The sequence below is a fragment of the Ranitomeya imitator genome, chromosome 5 (assembly GCF_032444005.1).
Source record: "Ranitomeya imitator isolate aRanImi1 chromosome 5, aRanImi1.pri, whole genome shotgun sequence".
NCBI classification, from domain to species: domain Eukaryota; kingdom Metazoa; phylum Chordata; class Amphibia; order Anura; family Dendrobatidae; genus Ranitomeya; species Ranitomeya imitator.
In genome coordinates, this window is record NC_091286.1 from 292,687,156 (window position 1) to 292,707,663 (window position 20,508).

At 42.6% G+C, this 20,508-nt stretch overlaps 1 protein-coding gene across 1 annotated transcript in view; it reads right to left on the reverse strand.

The window, feature by feature from the left end:
* LOC138637737 (uncharacterized) overlaps nucleotides 1-20,508 on the reverse strand; it is a 383,106-nt gene that overhangs the window by 315,077 nt on the left and 47,521 nt on the right. Inside the window, exons 8-11 of the mRNA XM_069726649.1 lie at nucleotides 20,018-20,172; nucleotides 18,189-18,341; nucleotides 12,868-12,966; nucleotides 12,642-12,761 (exon numbers count right to left, since the gene is read on the reverse strand). Of these exons, the coding sequence (XP_069582750.1) occupies nucleotides 12,642-12,761; nucleotides 12,868-12,966; nucleotides 18,189-18,341; nucleotides 20,018-20,172 (527 nt within the window). The remainder of the gene's footprint in view (nucleotides 1-12,641; nucleotides 12,762-12,867; nucleotides 12,967-18,188; nucleotides 18,342-20,017; nucleotides 20,173-20,508) is intronic.

Consider the following 20,508-nt stretch of genomic DNA (forward strand, 5'->3'; position numbering starts at 1 on the left):
ACCCTGTTGGCCCTGTGTCAAGGTCAGGAAGCGGCAGAATTATACTGCCAGAAATTTAGGAAATGGTCTGTGCTCACTAAATGGAATGAGGATGCTCTGGCTGCTATTTTCAGACAAGGTCTTTCTGAAGCCCTTAAAGATGTTTTGGTGGGCTTCCCTACGCCTGCTGGTTTGAGCGAATCTATGTCTCTAGCCATTCAGATTGATCGGCGTCTGCGCGAGCGCAAAGCTGTGCACCATATGGCAGTGTCCTCTGAGCAGAGTCCTGAACCTATGCAATGTGATAGGATTTTGACTAGAACAGAACAGCAGGAATTCAGACGTCAGAATAGGCTGTGTTTTTACTGTGGTGATTCTGCTCATGTTATTTCTGATTGCCCTAAGCGTACTAGGAGGGTCGCTAGATCTGTTACCATCAGTACTGTACAGCCTAAATTTCTTTTATCTGTGACCCTGATTTGCTCATTGTCGTCCTTTTCTGTCATGGCATTTGTGGATTCAGGCGCTGCCCTGAACTTAATGGACTTAGAATTCGCCGGGCGCTGTGGTTTTTCCTTGCAGCCTTGGCAGAGCCCTATTCCTTTGAGGGGCATTGATGCTACACCATTGGCCAAAGATAAACAGTAATGGACGCAGATGCCCATGTACATGGCTCCAGCACTTCAGGAAGATTGACGCTTTCTGGTGTTGCATAACCTGCATGATGTTGTTGTACTGGGTTTTCCATGGTTACAGGAACATAATCCGGTGCTGGATTGGAAAACTATGTCTGTGACTAGTTGGGGTTGTCAAGGGGTACATAGTGACGTTCCTTTGATGTCAATTTCCTCTTCCCCCTCTTCTGAGGTCCCTGAGTTTTTGTCGTATTTGATGAGCCCAAGTCCAGTTCCCTTCCTCCACATAGGGACTGTGATTGTGCTATTAACTTGATTCCAGGTTGTAAGTTCCCTAAGGGCCGACTTTTCAATCTGTCTGTGCCAGAGCATGCCGCCATGTGGAGTTATGTTAAGGAATCTTTGGAGAAGGGGCATATTCGGCCGTCTTCGTCACCATTGGAAGCGGGTTTCTTTTTTGTTGCTAAGAAGGATGGCTCCTTGAGACCCTGTATAGATTATCGTCTTCTTAATAAGATCACAGTCAAATTCCAATACCCCTTGCCTTTGCTTTCTGATTTGTTTGCTCAGATTAAGGGGGCTAGTTGATTTACTAAGATTGACCTTCGAGGGGCATATAATCTTGTTCGTATTAAACAGGGTGACGAATGGAAAACTGAATTTAATACGCCCGAAGGCCATTTTGAATACCTCGTGATGCCATTTGGGCTCTCTAATGCTCCATCTGTGTTCCAATCTTTCATGCATGATATTTTCCGCAATTATCTTGATAAATTCATGGTTGTATATTTCGATGATATTTAGATTTTTTCCGATGATTGGGAGTCTCATGTGAAGCAGGTCAGGATGGTATTCCAGATCTTTCGTGATAATGCTTTATTTGTGAAGGGGTCTAGGTGCCTATTCGGAGTTCAGAAGGTCTCTTTTTTGGGTTTTATTTTTTCTCCCTCGTCTATGGAAATGGATCCTGTTAAGGTCCAAGCTATTCATGACTGGATTCAACCCACATCTGTGAAGAGCCTTCAGAAATTTTTGGGCTTTGCTAATTTCTATCGCCGTTTCATTGCCAACTTTTCCAGTGTGGTTAAGCCCCTTACTGATTTGACGAAGAAAGGCGCTGATGTGATGAATTGGTCCTCTGCGGCTGTTGAGGCCTTTCGGGAGCTTAAACGCCGATTTTCTTCTGCCCCTGTGTTGCGTCAGCCGGATGTTTCTCTTCCTTTTCAGGTTGAGGTTGACGCTTCTGAGATTGGGGCAGGGGCCGTTTTGTCTCAGAGGGAGTCTGATGGTTCTTTGATGAAACCGTGTGCTTTTTTTTCCAGAAAATTTTCGCCTGCGGAACGCAATTATGATGTCGGCAATCGGGAGTTGTTGGCTATGAAGTGGGCGTTTGAGGAGTGGCGACATTGGCTTGAGGGAGCTAAGCACCGCGTTGTGGTCTTGACTGATCATAAGAATCTGATTTACCTCGAGTCGGCCAAGCAGCTGAATCCTAGACAGGCTCGATGGTCCCTGTTTTTCTCCCGTTTTGATTTTGTGGTCTCGTATCTTCCGGGATCTAAGAATGTTAAGGCTGATGCCCTCTCTAGGAGTTTTTTGCCTGATTCTCCTGGAGTCCTTGAGCCGGTTGGCATTCTTAAGGAAGGAGTGATTCTTTCTGCCATCTCCCCTGATTTGCAGCGGGTGCTTTGGGAATTTCAGGCTGATAAGCCTGACCGCTGTCCAGTGGGGAAGCTGTTTGTTCCTGATAGATGGACAAGTAAGGTAATTTCTGAGGTTCAAGAAATAATATAATAAATACACCGGCGCTCCGAATGATAGTGGGTGTAGGAGTAAAGGGAAGCTGCAGGTGCCTAGACGGCTACTGCGCCAAGCCTGTCATGTATATGCAGAGGAGTAAAACTAAAAGTTAGGCCACCGCGCTACCTATCTCCTAGATAATAAATATAATGAACTAAAAAGTACCCACAAAAGGGTTAACATAAAGCACTTACTGAGTGGTTAAAGTGCCAGGACTTGGACTGCGGAAGCTTGATGGAGCGCTGAAGTGATGAAGACAGACGCTCCTCCGTGAGTCCGAGGTGAGTCCGAGGTACGGAGGTCCGGACGGCAGCGTGAAGCGACAGGCCCGAGGGGAGCGTCCTCCCTATTGGCGCCTGGCTGCCACGCGCACGCCAAGAAAGTAGACAAGCGGCGTCCTGGCCAGGGGCGCCGCTACACAGCGACAGGGAATAGGGGGGCGTGGTCTGGGTGACGTCACCCGGAGCTACAAGAAAATGGAGCAGGAGACAAGTGCCGAACAGGGCCTCTATTGCCTACGCGTTTCGAAGGTCACCGGACCTTCTTCGTCAGGGCTAGAGGTCCCTGGCTGTCTGCTGCTCTATATAGGATATAAAAGCGCCGCCCACTATACAAAAAACTAAATGCATGTATGTGCATGAGAGTGTCGCTAGGCTACAGGAAGAGGCTGTAGACTTATAAGTCCATGGACCTGATGGCATACCTCAGAATAATAGGTGATCTATGTTACTATGTACTAATGTTAAAAAATTTTTTATTGTTAAATATATACATTAAAAAATACATTAAGAAATCTATATTTGAGAGAGACAATTATTATAAAAATATATAAAAGAAGAAGGGGGGAATTTTTATATATAATTTGTTAAAAAAAGGGGGGGGGGAGAGAAAAAACAAGAATACTGATAAAAAGTCATACTTAAGTAGATAACTATTTAAAAGCATAAAGCTCCAATTCATGATTAAGACCCTTAGGGGCCAGGCTATCCAGCATAAAAATCCACCTAGATTCGGTGCGTGACATTAGTTTTATGTAGTCACCTCCCCTCCAGTTTTTTGGAACTACTTGGATGCCGCAAAATATTAATCCCTTAGTGGATCTACCGTGGTATTCCCTAAAATGCCTGGAAAGGGGGTGGCCAATGAAGCCTTTTTCTATATTATTAAAATGTTCTTTCAAGCGGTCCCTCAATTTACGTTTAGTGCGACCCACGTAAATTTTACCACAGGGGCATTTGATTAAGTAAATAACTCCTGACGACCAGCATGAAATTTGGTCTTTAATAGTAAATTCCTCAGTGGCGTTAGAGTTAAAAAATTTAAGCTGTTTTATTTTTTTAAAATTTGTACGCACACAACAGGAACAAGTGCCGCAAGGTACAAAGCCTGGATTTTTTGAGGATATACTCTTGGCAGGACCCTTGTTGGTAGTTGGAGCTATAATGTTACCTATTGTTTGTGATTTTCTAAAAACAAATTTGGGTCGTTTTGGTAGCAGTTCCCCTATTACTTTGTCCGTCTGGAGGATTGACCAGTGTTTATAGATGATTTTAGTAAACTGTTTGTATCCATAATGGAACTGCGTAATAATAGGTAACTGATGAATTTGTGTAGGGATATCAGTTGGAGTAAATTTATCCCTAGTTGTTCTCTGTACTAGGGTATCCCTCGATGTTTCATAGACCTCCTGTTTAGCCACATCTAGTAGGTCTTTGGGGTATCCTTTTTCCAGAAATTTCTTGGTAAGTTGTTCTGCTTCTATTATATAGTCTCGTTTTTTAGTGCAATTACGTCTTACCCGGGTAAATTGGCTTTTGGGGATATTAGTCAACCAAATCGGTAGATGACAGCTATTAATATCAATAAATCCATTAGAGTCTACTGGTTTATGGTGGCATTTAGTTTGTATCCGATTATTTTCAATAAAGATGTTTAGGTCTAAAAAATGTATTTCCGATTTGCTGGTAGTGGCCGTAAATTCCAACCCAAAGTCATTAGAATTGAGATTGGCAATAAATACATCTAATTCTCTTTGGGGGCCATTCCAGATGAATAGTATATCATCGATAAAACGCCTCCACATAATCAAGCCAGTATTGGGGCTTTTTGTGAGCGAAATATATAGCTCCTCCCACTTGGCTACATAGATGTTTGCGTAGCTGGGAGCGAAACAAGTGCCCATAGCCGTGCCCCGTGTTTGGAGGTAAAATTGGCCATCATGGGTGAAATAATTATGTTCCAAAATAAATAAAATACTTTCCACAATGAACTGGATCTGTGGTTTCTTGTGGGTGGCCAGTTTATTAAGGTAGTGTTCTGCCGCTTCACATCCTTTTGAATGGTCTATTACTGTATACAGAGATTTTATGTCTAATGTCCCCAGTGTGAAGCCACTTTCCCATTCAATTTTTTCCAATATTTGGAGCACTTGACTAGTATCTTTAAGATATGCGGGGATAATAGGCATGCATTTTTGGAGGTGTGTGTCTATGTAGCGTGACAGATTAGCTGTCAGGCAATTAATCCCCGAAATAATAGGCCTCCCAGGTGGGCGCATTGCATCTTTATGGACTTTAGGGAGGTAGTAGAACACTGCCACACTGGGGGTTTTGTTCATGATGAATAAAGATTCTTTTTTATTTACAATACCTGAAGATTTACCTCGTGATATTAAAATATTCAAATTTTTGGTATACCGTTCAGTAGGGTCACTATTTAATTTCCTATAGGTAGTCTCATCATTCAGGAGTCTATCAGATTCCTCCTGATATGTGGTTTTATTGAGGATAACAATCCCACCCCCTTTATCCGCTGGACGTATAATAATATCATGGTTTACTTGAAGGTCCAGTAGTGCCTTCCGTTCAGAGTTATTTAAATTTTGGGATATATATTTGGGATTCTTTCTCCTCATTTTCCTAATATCCTGTGTGACCGCAGTTTCAAAAGACCGAAAGGCATTTGAGTATTCTTGTACGGGATGAAATGTAGAGGGATTAGATAGCGAAGTCTGTATGTACTCATGAGAAACAGGATTAGGGACTTGTGGTGCTTTTTTGAGGAAATATTTCTTAATGGCCAAATTGCGCAAAAACTGCTTCATACTGATGAAAAGGTTAAAAGGTTTTGCTGTTATGGTTGGTGCGAATTTCAGTCCCTTTTGTAGGAGGGACTTTTCGTTATCCGAAAGTACATGCGAACTCAGGTTAAATATTTTTTGGGTGGAGGGGAGGGAATTTTTTATTTTCTTTTTGGAGAGTTTCCCCCCCCTCCTACCTCTTTTGGTTTTAGAGTATGTGACCGAAAAAAATCCCGAGTGATTTTAGTCTGTGTTTTAAATCCTCTACCTCTGTTTGGTATAAGGCTGGAGATTTTTTTGGGGTTATTTTTAATTTTATTATTATTATTAGTAACCCCTTCTGGTCTTTTTTGTTGTCGTTTTTGAGTAATGGGGGTATTAGTGCCATATTTTACTTCCATCAATCTTTTATTTTTATCTGAATAGCCATTATGGGTTCCTAGATTAGGTGCCATACTTGCGCTCTGGCTTGATCCAGGTAATTCATTGCTCCTAAAGGTGTCATCCGTATCATCAATTAGAGATAGTGGGGCATAATAGTTGGAGGTGGAAGCAATAGGAGACTCTTGTAGTTCTAGTGGTGGCCCTGAATGTTCGTGGGTACTAAAATCAAATGATACGTTGGCTGCTTCTGAATTAACAGACGGTCTAATATTAACCTGATTCCTATTACCAATGGAAACAGGTGTATACTGGGTGGAATTTGTGTTAGTATAAGTTGAAAAAATTTCCGAACGATCTAGCGTATTGTGTGTTGGAGTTTCATTGTATTCATCTAGGACTACGAGGTCCATAGAAGCTTGATGTATACTAGCAGAAGGCGAATGCGTTTCTCGGCAGTACGCCATATTATCAGAGAGTGCATTAGGCACCCTATCTCTGTGAAATTTCCTCACTTTTTTGGCTATGATTTCTTTCTCTTTTTCTTTTAATCTGATCAGTATGCTATCAGTGAGAGTTTGGAAGTCAGCCAAGTTTTCATATTCATCGAGCTGTTCAAAAAGCGCAATAATTTGTTGGCTCGTATGATTCAATTTTATCCTCCGTTTGTCTATGATAAATTGCAAAATTTGCTTTGAAAAATTATTGAACATATCATCCCAGTCTTGCTGTATTTGGGGGTCCCCGAAGTCCCCTGCTAGGGATTTATAAATCACTAATCCCTTCGGAATAATGTTAGTCTGTACATATTTCTCAAGTGTGGCCACCTCCCATATGTCCCTCATTTCCGTAATTAAAAGTTTCTCTAATGTTTTCAATAATTGCCTTGCTTGTTCATCCATAGGGGGAGGGGAAATGTTAAAAGAAAATTGTTTATTAACAAGGGTTAAACGATAATCCCTATCATGTCTCAATGCCCTAAACGCCATTGAAGCTGCCTAGGTGTATGTGCACAGAAAGAGCTAAAAGAAATAATATAATAAATACACCGGCGCTCCGAATGATAGTGGGTGTAGGAGTAAAGGGAAGCTGCAGGTGCCTAGACGGCTACTGCGCCAAGCCTGTCATGTATATGCAGAGGAGTAAAACTAAAAGTTAGGCCACCGCGCTACCTATCTCCTAGATAATAAATATAATGAACTAAAAAGTACCCACAAAAGGGTTAACATAAAGCACTTACTGAGTAGCTCCAACTACCAACAAGGGTCCTGCCAAGAGTATATCCTCAAAAAATCCAGGCTTTGTACCTTGCGGCACTTGTTCCTGTTGTGTGCGTACAAATTTTAAAAAAATAAAACAGCTTAAATTTTTTAACTCTAACGCCACTGAGGAATTTACTATTAAAGACCAAATTTCATGCTGGTCGTCAGGAGTTATTTACTTAATCAAATGCCCCTGTGGTAAAATTTACGTGGGTCGCACTAAACGTAAATTGAGGGACCGCTTGAAAGAACATTTTAATAATATAGAAAAAGGCTTCATTGGCCACCCCCTTTCCAGGCATTTTAGGGAATACCACGGTAGATCCACTAAGGGATTAATATTTTGCGGCATCCAAGTAGTTCCAAAAAACTGGAGGGGAGGTGACTACATAAAACTAATGTCACGCACCGAATCTAGGTGGATTTTTATGCTGGATAGCCTGGCCCCTAAGGGTCTTAATCATGAATTGGAGCTTTATGCTTTTAAATAGTTATCTACTTAAGTATGACTTTTTATCAGTATTCTTGTTTTTTCTCTCCCCCCCCCCCTTTTTTTAACAAATTATATATAAAAATTCCCCCCTTCTTCTTTTATATATTTTTATAATAATTGTCTCTCTCAAATATAGATTTCTTAATGTATTTTTTAATGTATATATTTAACAATAAAAAATTTTTTAACATTAGTACATAGTAACATAGATCACCTATTATTCTGAGGTATGCCATCAGGTCCATGGACTTATAAGTCTACAGCCTCTTCCTGTAGCCTAGCGACACTCTCATGCACATACATGCATTTAGTTTTTTGTATAGTGGGCGGCGCTTTTATATCCTATATAGAGCAGCAGACAGCCAGGGACCTCTAGCCCTGACGAAGAAGGTCCGGTGACCTTCGAAACGCGTAGGCAATAGAGGCCCTGTTCGGCACTTGTCTCCTGCTCCATTTTCTTGTAGCTCCGGGTGACGTCACCCAGACCACGCCCCCCTATTCCCTGTCGCTGTGTAGCGGCGCCCCTGGCCAGGACGCCGCTTGTCTACTTTCTTGGCGTGCGCGTGGCAGCCAGGCGCCAATAGGGAGGACGCTCCCCTCGGGCCTGTCGCTTCACGCTGCCGTCCGGACCTCCGTACCTCGGACTCACCTCGGACTCACGGAGGAGCGTCTGTCTTCATCACTTCAGCGCTCCATCAAGCTTCCGCAGTCCAAGTCCTGGCACTTTAACCACTCAGTAAGTGCTTTATGTTAACCCTTTTGTGGGTACTTTTTAGTTCATTATATTTATTATCTAGGAGATAGGTAGCGCGGTGGCCTAACTTTTAGTTTTAATTTCTGAGGTTCATTGTTCAGTGTTGGCTGGTCATCCTGGGATTTTTGGTACCAGAGATTTGGTTGCTAGGTCCTTTTGGTGGCCTTCCTTGTCGCGCGATGTGCATGCTTTTGTGCAGTCCTGTGGGACTTGCGCCCGGGCCAAGCCTTGCTGTTGCCGCGCTAGTGGGTTGCTTTTGCCTTTGCCGATCCCTGAGAGGCCCTGGACGCATATTTCCATGGATTTTATTTCGGATCTTCCTGTTTCCCAGAAGATGTTTGTTATCTGGGTTGTTTGTGACCGGTTCTCTAAAATGGTCCATCTAGGTACCTTTGCCTAAGTTGCCTTCCTCCTCAGATTTGGTTCCATTGTTTTTTCAGCATGTGGTTCGTTTGCATGGCATTCCGGAGAATATTGTGTCTGACAGAGGTTCTCAGTTTGTCTCTAGATTTTGGCGGGCCTTTTGTGCTAGGATGGGCATTGATTTGTCTTTTTCTTCGGCGTTTCATCCTCAGACTAATGGCCAAACTGAGCGAACTAATCAGACCTTGGAAACCTATTTGAGATGCTTTGTGTCTGCTGATCAGGATGATTGGGTGGCTTTCTTGCCGTTGGCCGAGTTTGCCCTTAATAATAGGGCTAGTTCGGCTACTTTGGTTTCACCTTTCTTTTGTAATTTTGGTTTTCACCCTCGTTTTTCTTCGGGGCAGGTTGAGCCTTCTGATTGTCCTGGTGTGGATTCTGTGGTGGACAGGCTGCAGCAGATTTGGACTCATGTGGTGGACAATTTGACGTTGTCTCAGGAAAAGGCTCAACGTTTTGCTAACCGCTGTCGGTGTGTTGGTCCCCGGCTTCGTGGGGGGAATTTGGTTTGATTGTCTTCTCGTCATGCTCCTATGAAGGTTTCTTCCCCTAAGTTTAAGCCTCGGTTTATTGGTCCTTATAAGATTTCTGAAATTATCAATCCGGTGTCTTTTCGTTTGGCTCTTCAAGCCTCTTTTGCCATTCATAATGTTTTCCATAGATCTTTGTTGCGGAGATATGTGGTGCCCGTTGTTCCCTCGGTTGATCCTCCTGCCCCGGTGTTGGTTGAGGGAGAGTTGGAATATGAGGTTGAGAAAATTTTGGATTCTCGTTTTTCGAGGCGGAGGCTTCAGTATCTTGTCAAGTGGAAGGGTTATGGCCAGGAGGATAATTCTTGGGTTGTTGCCTCCGATGTCCATGCCGCCGATTTGGTTCGTGCTTTTCACTTGGCTCGTCCTGATCGGCCTGGGGGCTCTGGTGAGGGTTCGGTGACCCCTCCTCAAGGGGGGGGTACTGTTGTGAATTCCGCTCTTGGGCTCCCTCCGGTGGTTTTAAGTGGAATGGGTGCTCCTTGAATTTAGCAGTCTGCAGCTGCTTCCACTGATTGTCTTTCTGCTTGGCTATTTATGCCTGGCTCTTCCCTTCAGCCAGTGCCACTTGTCAATGGTTCCTGGTTGGATTCACATCTCTCTTGGATTTCCCTGATATCCTGACCAGTTCAGCAAAGATAAGTCCTTGCTTTGCTCTTTTCTGTCCACATGTTTTGGACTTATTCGTTCTGTGCATTCTATGTTTTGTCCAGCTTGTCAGTATGGATTAATTCAGTTAAGCTGGAAGCAGATTTACCCTCCACACCTTTAGTCAGGTGTGGAGATTTTTGTAAACTCTGTGTGGATTTTTGTAGTTTTTAATACTGACCGCACAGTATTCTATCCTGTCCTATCTATCTAGCTAGACTGGCCTCCTGTGCTACATCCTGGTTTCATTCTGTGTATGTCTTTTCCCTCTCCACTCACAGTCATTACTTGTGAAGGGGGCTATCTATCCTTTGGGGATTTTCTCTGAGGCAAGATAGTTTTCCTGTTTCTATCTTTAGGGGTAGTTAATTCTCAGGCTGTGACGAGGTGCCTAGGGAGTGACAGGAGCATCCCACGGCTACTTCTAGTGCTGTGTTGAGCTTAGGGACTGCGGTCAGTACAGGTACCACCTCCTTCAGAGCTCGTCCCATGTTGCTCCTAAACCACCAGTTCATAACAGAAATCCCACTTATTAAACCTGACAGGGCACACCTGTGAAGTGTGCATATGCAGCATCAATAGTAAAAATATCTAATGTTACAAATAATAATAATAATAAAAAAATGTTATTCTCACCCTCCGATGTCGCGCCCTGTCCTCGGCAGCGCAAGCGTCAGGTTCAGGTGCCAAGGATGCTATGTGAGAAAGACCTGCCATGACGTCATGGTCAGGTGACCGCGATGTCATCACAGGTCCTGTGCTCATACCAACCCTGGGATCGGAAGCTGCCGCATGCACCGCACACAGGCGCCAGGACTACAAGGGGCCCTCGGAAGGTGAGTATATATTCATTTTTTATTTTATGTCTTTTTTAACCTGTTACATACGTGGCTGGCCAATATACTACGTGACTGGGCAGTATACTACGTGTCTGTGCTGTATACTACATGGCTCTGTGCTGTATACTACGTCGCTGTGCAATATACTACGTGGCTGGGCAATATACTACGTGACTGGGCAATATACTACGTGACTGGGCAATATACGTGACTGGGCAATATACTACGTGGCTGGGCAATATACTACGTGGCTGGGCAATATACTACATGACTGGGCAATATACTACATGGCTGGGCAATATACTACGTGGCTGGGCAATATACTACATGACTGGGCAATATACTACATGGCTGGGCAATATACTATGTGGCTGGGCAATATACTGCGTAGCTGGGCAATATAGTACGAGACTGGGCAATATAGTACGTGACTGGGCAATATACTATGTGTCTGGGCAATATACAATGTCGCTGGGCAATATACTACATAGCTGGGCAATATAGTACGTGACTGGGCAATATACTACGTGGCTGGGCAATATACTATGTGGCTGGGCAATATACTACGTGGCTGGGCAATATACTACGTGGCTGGGAAATATACTACGTGGCTGGGCAATATACTGCGTGACTGGGCAGTATACTACGTGGGCTGTGCAATATACTACGTGGCTGGGTAATATACTATGTGGCTGGGCAACATACTACGTGGGCTGTGCAATATACTACGTGGGCTGTGCAATATACTACGTGGCTGGGCAATATACTACGTGGCTGGGCAATATACTACGTCACTGGGCAATATACTACATGACTGGGCAATATACTACGTGGGCTGTGCAATATGCTACGTGGACATGCATATTCTAGAACACCCGATGCGTTAGAATCGGGCCACCATCTAGTAGAGACATAAAAAGCTAGACTGCAGTTTGCCAAAATGTATATGAGTAAGCCAAAATCCTTCTAGGAAAACTTTTTGTGGACAGATAAGACCAAGATACAGCTTTTTGCTAAAGCATATCATTCTGTTTACTGAAAACAGAATTATGCCTACAAAGAAAAGAATACAGTACTTGCAGTCAAATATGGTGGCAGTTAAAGATGTTTTGAGGTTGTTTTGCTGTTTTTGGCACTGGGTGCCTTTACTGTATGCAAGGTATCATGAAATATGAAAATTATCAACGGATTTTGTAGTGCCCAGTGTGAGAAAGTTTGGCTTGCCTCCTAGGTCATGTTTCTTCCAGCAGGACAATGACCCCAAACATGCATCAAGAAGTACCCAGAAATGGATGGAAACAAAGTGCTGGAGAGTTCTGAAGTGTCCAGCAATTAGTTCAGATCTAAATCCAATTAAACACCTGTGGAGACATCTTAAAATTGCTGTAGGGAGAGGGCGCCCTCAAATATATTAGAGACCTTGAGCAGTTTGCAAAAGAAGAACGGTCCAAAATTCCAGTTAAGAGGTGTAAGGAGCTTGCTGATGGTCATAGGAAAGATTCATTGCAGTTATTTATTCCACAGAATGTGCAACCAAATATTAAGTAGAGAGTGCCAACAATTTTGTCTGGCTCATTTTTGGGATTTTGTATGAAATAAAGTCCAATTTGCCTTTTTGTTCTCAGTTTTTTTTGTGTGCTGTTCCAATACACACAAAGAAAATAAACAAGTGTATAACAAAACATGTGTAATTGCAATAATTTTATGGGAGAAATACTTCATTTTATGGAACAATTTCAAGGGTGCCAAACCTTTCGGCCTTGACTGTATATTACATATATCCAAATTAATCCTACATCCAAAAGCACACTTACTTACCCATGATAGTTCTGGAGTACTGATTCTCTTTCCCCATATCTCAGGTTTATTTTTCTGTGGCTGTAATACCCATGCGGCATGCTCCTGTAGAACCTCCATGGCTTTCTCTGCATTTGTAACCTACACAAAGTTGTTAGTAACTTTAGTTATCATGTCTACCACCGCTGGCTGTTTTACACAACCTATATTCATTCATCAGACCAAAGAAGTGCATGTTTTCAGATACCTCTGTAAATTGTGATTGGCGCAGCAGCTCATCTACTTTCTTGTGCTGTTTGAGCTTTGTTAAAAATTTTTGCTGCCACGGATCTTTCTTAGGTTTTATCTAGAAGGAAAGGGCAAAAATACAATAGCTATGATCATCATAAATGCATATACATTCATATTAGTCTATAGATGATACCCTCACTTTTACAGTTGATGAAAGATCTCTAAATTCATATTAGCAACTTTTGTTTTCTAAAAATCCATATTGCTTACTTGAATAGCTTTAAAATAGTGGAATTTTCATTTTCCACAAATTAAAGGATAACCCTGGCAGGGACGCATAAGATTTTTTTTTTGCCTGATTCTACCTTCACATCAGAATCAGAGAGAGAATGTGAAAGCGAGATTACAGTTTTGGAGAGTTACTCACATCACTGCCTTTGCAAGTTACAACGAATAACGTAATAGTGCATAGGAAAATGGTCCTCATGCCGCCTGACTACATTGCCCTGACAGCGTGAAACGCCACTCTTCTCTGCGCCTGTGTTCTGCGCATGGAGAAGGCAGGTGGGAAATGTACACTACTGCTGCCCATGATGCCAAAAGGGGCAGTCACTGGAAAATGACATTTTGCTATGCCTTTATTTAACAGCTCATAACTTTTGAGTAACTGTATGTGTCCCCATGAATTTGGTGATATATATGCATTCTTCTCTGTGGATATTTTTTTATTTTACAAAAATGTAAACAAATTTGGAAAATAATGCACTTTCTTCAAAAATGTAACATTAAATACTGATAAATATAGGTTTTACCGGTACTTTTGTAGGCATCTCTAATTTTTCCACTGCTTGTTCCAATTACGTAGATACCAAATATGTTGGTACATGTTTTTTTTTATATATATAGAAGTATATATAAATGTACATTGATGCATTTTACATTTAAGTAGGAAATTATATTTAAGAAATATGGATAATTCCTGACATAAATTTGTAGACCATAGCTGAACATTGTAGTCCATTTTCATGTAACAATTATATTAACTATTACACAGGTGAGTTATTAGGATTAACAGCAATTAGACCCTAACCCTATTAGGGCTATAGCCTTTTAGACCTTTAACCTAACCCCAAAACTAGCCTTAACACTAGTTAGGATTACCAAAATACAGCAAGAAAAAAAATCATTTTGATAGCTCTCTGAGCAGACCTCTGTCTTTTCTCTTACAATATCATAAGTGTGAGTTGAGGCGTGGAACTGCAGGAGAGCACAACCGACTAGAGTTGGTGCGACTCAACAGTGGTCTCTGGCTGCTGGACTGTAGCTCTTCTTTTGATTAACCAGCCATCATGCTTGTGGCATGACAACCGTGTCGTCATGCCAGGCTGATTAAACAAAATTTGAGGCATGGACACTGACAGATACGAGAGGTAGTCCCTCTCCCATCAAGCAGCTACAGACCACTGTCCTTGCCAATGGAATGGGATGTGCAAATAAATTCCATTGTTAATTGGTCAATCATGTAATTGCCTGGATGATAGGGGGTAGCAGAGAGATGTTTGCTCCAAAGGCAACAGCCGGTGGATCTGTGCGACCTCCCAGGCCGCCATCTTTGACAAATTGGTTGCAGCGGTCGGATTCTGTGAGATCTCTCTGGTGTCATTCCTTGACACCCATCTAGCAGGAGAGGCCCTAGCATGGCTCAAATTCTTGTGTTAGTGAGGGGACCCTGTGACCTTGGATCTGCAGGCCTTCTTGGTGGGCTTCCAAAAGGATTTCGATGAGCCTGGTTCTTCTGCTTCTTCCCATCTCAGTCTGTGTCAGGGAGATCTGTCTGTAAGCCAGTATGCTGTCCGGTACTGCGCCGTCTTCCAAACTAGGTTGGAACGATGAAGCTTTGGTAGCTGCATTCTGAGAAGACTGTCCAGAAGAATCAAGGACAAATTGGCTGGCCATGACATCCCTGGCACTCTAGATGAATTGATTTCCCTGGCAATCTGGATCGACCTCTAGTTCCAGGAGTGGAACAGAGAGGTGACATGCGAGAAGAGACAGTCGCGTTTGGCGCCTTCCTTCCAGAGACTGTTTGTTCCCCAGATTCCTAAGCCATCTACTCTGAACTCATGCAGGTCAGTCGTGTTAGGTTGGCAGAGCAGCAGTTGGAACTTGTTGTGTCAAGGAAGTGTGCTATGGCTGAGGCAGCGCAAAACATTTAATTCGTTGCTGTCCTGTGAGGGCTGAAAAACTCCAAAGCCTAGGGCCAGTAGGTGAAGCCACCCTAGGTGAAAGTGAAACTTCTTCATCACTGACAATTAATGTATCCATATCATGTGAAGGAACACAGTTGAAACATCTCACATTGACCCTGCTTCGGCGGGAAATTTCTTGCAGCAAGCCATGGTGGATCGGTATCAGATTCCCATCCAACACTTCCAGAATCCGCTAAAAATATCATCTGTCAAAGGAAAGGTCCTGTCTGAAGTTGTTCAATTTGTATCTGATCAGTAGATCTCCAGATTGGAGCATTGCACACGGAGAAGATTACCTTCTATGTGCTGTCTGGTTTGTTTCATCCACTGTCATGATACAGTCCGGGTTTTGAGTTCTGTCTGCCCATGTCAAGGGTTAACTTTGCTCTGCCTCATTCTGGGTTCAGGTTTGCTACTTAGCTCCACTGCATCCTGCAGGCGGTGTCAGTTATACTTTCTACCTACGGCTTGTGTATGTGACTCTGGTAGTACTCTGATTGGCCCTGCTGCGCTCTTTGACCTTGCCCGTGTCTATTCCTCCTTCCCTGCCCATCCTGAATCAGTGTTTACTGATTGCTGTTGGATTTCCCAGTGTTTGACTCGGCTTTGACTCTGACTTGACTTTGCCTCTGGTCCCTGGCACTTATGCCTTTTGCCTGGCATTGACCCTTTGGCTCTCCACTGACTCTGTGCTTGTTTTTTCCCTTTGCACTGTGTGACTAGGTTTTGACTCGGCTTGTTTGACTATTCTGCTGCCACCTGGTGGTAGCTTCACTGCAGCACTGCAGGTCTGCTCTTGCAGACTTGTTACTATCCTTCCACTCTATTGCCATCTAGTGGAAGTTGCAGTTACCTGCATAGCTGCAGCGTGACATCCCCTTCTCTAAGGTCTGCCGTGGTGGAGAACTCATGAGCCCGTTCTAGACTGGAAATCTGGTGAAACACTTTGTTGGGGACAGTTGTGTTATGAGGGGTATCTGGTTCCTGTACTTACAGTTCAGCTGCCTGTGCGGCCATCTTCTCCACCAGGTTTGCTTGTCACTGACTTGTCATGTGCTGACGTCTCCGAATGAAAGGAAGTGGAGATGTATCTAAGCACAGTTACGGAGATTGTTACAGTGATCTGTCCCAGAAACTTCCCCGCCTCCTGGACGATCTTCATGAACACCAGTTTGGAGATGGACCCAGAAACGGTATCTTCAGTTCCCAAGTGGCTGGCTGACAAGAACGTCAATGCAGAGGTGTCTTCCAAGTCTGAACTAGCCACCGACTAAGAAGAAAAACTCTAGTCTTTCTTTGAATTTTCCAAGGTGGTAGATGGCCTTGCCGGGCAGAGAGAAACTTTGCAATTCAAGAGTCATTGTACTACACTCAATTCGTCCTGCTCTAAGGATGTCTTGGTGGTGAGAAACACCGGGCTTGTAACACTAATGCGGGCACCCCTGCATGGTCCCTCTTTCTCCTCCATGCAGGGACGCTTACTGTTCTGTGCATGATTCCTGGCGGCGCCCCCTGTTCTTAAAAGGGCAGTGGGGGCACTTGTAAAATGCCCCCAGTCAATGGCGAGGAGGCATCTTGTATAAAAGACACCTTTCACAGTAAGGAGATGCCTGAGCAACCCCTGTAGTCGGCAGCTGTTTGGTTTTAGTTCAGATAGTCCACACTGTTGCAAAACGCCATATGACTGGTCCGCCGTTACTAAGGCTAAAATCCTACAATAATTGATGTCCTAAAAGCTTTAGATAGGCTTAATGTGGGGAAGTACTGAGAGATATTTACCCTTTAAAGGCTAACCAGTCAGCAAAATGAATCACTAAAACTTGCACAAAGGGAGGAATTGAATAATATCTAGCCCCATGTGAGTTAGCCATTATTAGTGAATTTTCCAATATTGATCCTTGCATTAATAGCCCCCAGCAGTTAACAGCCACACTGCATGAGGAGGTAGTACGTCTAGACTGTATGATCAATATATTAAGCTAGGACACCAATAACTATTGTGCACTCTAATTTTAATGTGCACATTTTTCTTATTATTATCTTTATAATTTAATCATTAAAAGTTATATTTTATCAATCTAAGAATCTTTAGTTAGGGTCTAATTGCCATTCGGCAATCTGTTAATTATTGTACCAAACTCTACCCTGATTCCGGTTGAACTGTATCGGATGAGCAACCCCTGTAGTTCCCTACATTGGACCTGGCAACATACAGTTGCACACACACACTGTTCTTGTATCCTGTGAAGTTCTTTGGTGTTCTTGTTGCCGTACAATCCTAACTGTAAATCCTAACGCTGCTAAGGCGGTACCTGAACCTGAAGCTGCTCCGACGGTACCTGAACTTGAAACTGCTCTGGTGGTACCTGAACCAGAAGCCGCACCAGAAACTCATGTTGTCTGAACTTGAACCTATCCCAGTATTCTGTGTTGGCTGTGCTGTTGTACCAGTATGTGAATCCAGCCCTGTCTATGACTTGTCAGTGAACCTGACCCCAGCAGCTGCAGTCCCAGGGACTGCCCAGGAGTTGTACCTGGCAGCAACCTGTAGCTCAAGCCTGACTCCACCTTCCAGAATGCTGTAGATAAGCCCCTGATGCCGGTGGGCTTAGCTCATCTTCCATTTTGGGGTTGACAGGTTCCCTTTAATCACCAGGTCACAAGTGGCCATTTTTTTCTCTTACATTATTGCCATTGCTTCCCTTATTATTCAGTTTTATGTTTGTTTTTTTTAAATCCACCATACGGTTACAGAGATATGGACTTTTTTATTGAGTTCTAATTTTTATGGTGCGGGATTCTCTGGGGACATGTCTTTAGTTTCCTCTGTATTACTGTGCTGCGAGTAATTCCCCCTTGGTAAAGACCATATAAATTAGCACTAAATAAAAAGGTGCATATCTCGGGAACCATACAGCAAGATTTAGAAAACAAACAAAACACGAAAAACAGACAAAAACCCAGAATACTCAGGGGAGCAGCTGGAATAAAATAATAGCAAAATCTGACCACCTTTAACTTGGTCACGGGTCCTCTTATGGCAACAAAGGTTATTTGTACAAAGGAAAAATCTATATATTTTGCTTACCTTTACGAATGGAAGCCAGTTGGCGATTTTCTTAAAAGCCATATGTGGACCTCTAAATCCCCATCCATCATTTGTTTCCATTCCAGAATCATACAATGGAAATGTATTCATAGTCTTTTGCCTAATAAAAGTACTTCGAAACTTTGCAGAAACCTGCAAAAATAGGTAAAGTAGTTGATAAACATGGTATTCTAATGGTTGTCTGAAGGATCTACACACAACCTTAGTCGAGACACACACCACACGGCCAAAGATCGCTATGTGCACTGCTAGATCGCACCATAATTTAGATGAATGGGTTTGATTTTTTGTGACTAGATACTAGATGGAGGCCCGATGCTATTGCATCGGGAGGGGGGTAATGTCACGATGGGGGCAGGCATGCGGCGCTGTTGTTCCCTAATGGCATCCTGTGATAATCTAATGACTTTTGCATCAGGGGACTCATGTGCTTGACGCCTACGCTTATATGCATTGTTTTTGTCCCAGCTATGCTGTTGCTCTTCAAGAGTCTCATTTGCCCTTTGTTGCCTTCGACGTTGTGCCTTTGCTGCTTTCCTTTCATTGTCATTGGGTACTTTTTAGGAGGAGCCATGTTGGCATTGATTTTCTTTTGTATTTAAAGTGGTTTTCCCACGAACAAAAGTTAATTTTAAAAATTGTCTGTGTCTGACCATGTACCGAACATACCACAGCTCTTCGGCAGGGTAGGAAGCAAGACAATACTGACATTACAGCAGGAGATCGCAGATGATACATTTTGTGAGGTAAAATATTTTTTAAAAACAGTCAGTGAAATATTTTACCTCACAAAATGAATCCACTGTGATCACCTGCTGTAATGTCAGTATTATGTTTTCCTTTCTCTCCTGCCCAAGAGATGTGGTATGCTCCGTACATGGTCAGACACAGTCAATTTTTAAAATTAACTTTCGTTCGTGGGAAAACCCCTTTAATGTGGCCGGCTTCTTCTGCCTGTAGACACGTCGCGCATCTGCCGTCGAAATCAGCCGAATGATTCACTGCACCTGCGCGTAATTCGCGCTGGCGCAGTAAATCAGATGGCCGCCATCTTTGTGCAGACAGATAGTGGTGGTCACATTAAAACTGCGCATGTGCACCTCCTGTACAAAGATGGCGGCTGTCAGTGAATCATTCGCCTGATCCTGGCGGACGCGTGTTCGCGACGGTGTTCTGCTGGTGGTACCGAGCAATAGGTTGGTACCAGCAGCAGTTTCCATATTGAGACACCCATCACTTGGGTGTCCTAATATGGCGGTCGGTGAACTTCCTCCGCTTGGAATTCTGGGATACGGTGGCATCTGGACAGAACAGGAAATTAAAACGTTACAAGGCAATTATATAAATATATATATATATACATATATATATATATATAATATATAATCAGTCTAGCTTTTAAAATTTAATGCATACTATTTTGTTAAAAAAGTGACTCTGCATAGAACTTCTACTGTAGATATTAATTTTATGCAAGACCGCAATGCATGGACCGGACGCGGGTCTCCTGACCTGAACTTGAAAGTCTCATAGACATATATGGGCTTTCAAATTTGCTGTTTCTCTCTGTAGTACCTCTGGAATATGTTATCTATGGTAATTGTCCTGCCATTTGCCCCCTAAAGTATAATCCTCTTTGAACTATACTTATATTTTTAATGATTTTCAGTAGTAGGTCAGCTATATGAGCTCACATAGCCCATATTGCTGTAAATACGGCATCTCTTACCAGGCAAAAAATACTAATACCTCCTGCAAAATAATGTTCTGCATGGTCTCACAAAATCATTGACCACCATATAACGCACCAGCGTTAGCAGCTCCATCTCATTGGCTGTATTCTTAAGCTGTTCTGTATCATATCCTATCTTATAAGTAGATAACAACTGACGAAGAATTGGTTTTATCTGCTCTGTTTCTATTTGGTGCTCAGGTAACTCAGAATCTTCTCGCTGACGTAAGTCTAAAAACAAAACAGAAAAAATATACATATTAGTAATATTTCTACCTGCTTGAGCAAAATCTGTCCCAGAGCGATTAAAACTGGTGTTTTATATGCCACTATTAAAATATATATATATATATATATATATATATATATATATATATATATATATATATATATATTGGGCAAAATAGTACCAAATTTATTAAAAGTCACTTAAAACATTTGGTGAATTTTTAGACTGTCCGATCATAAGACAAAAAAATGATATCTACACCTTGAATTTTTCTTTTTTTTTTCTGGCATAAAACTTAATGAACTTGTCTAAAAGTTGTTCACCGTGCTCCATGTCAA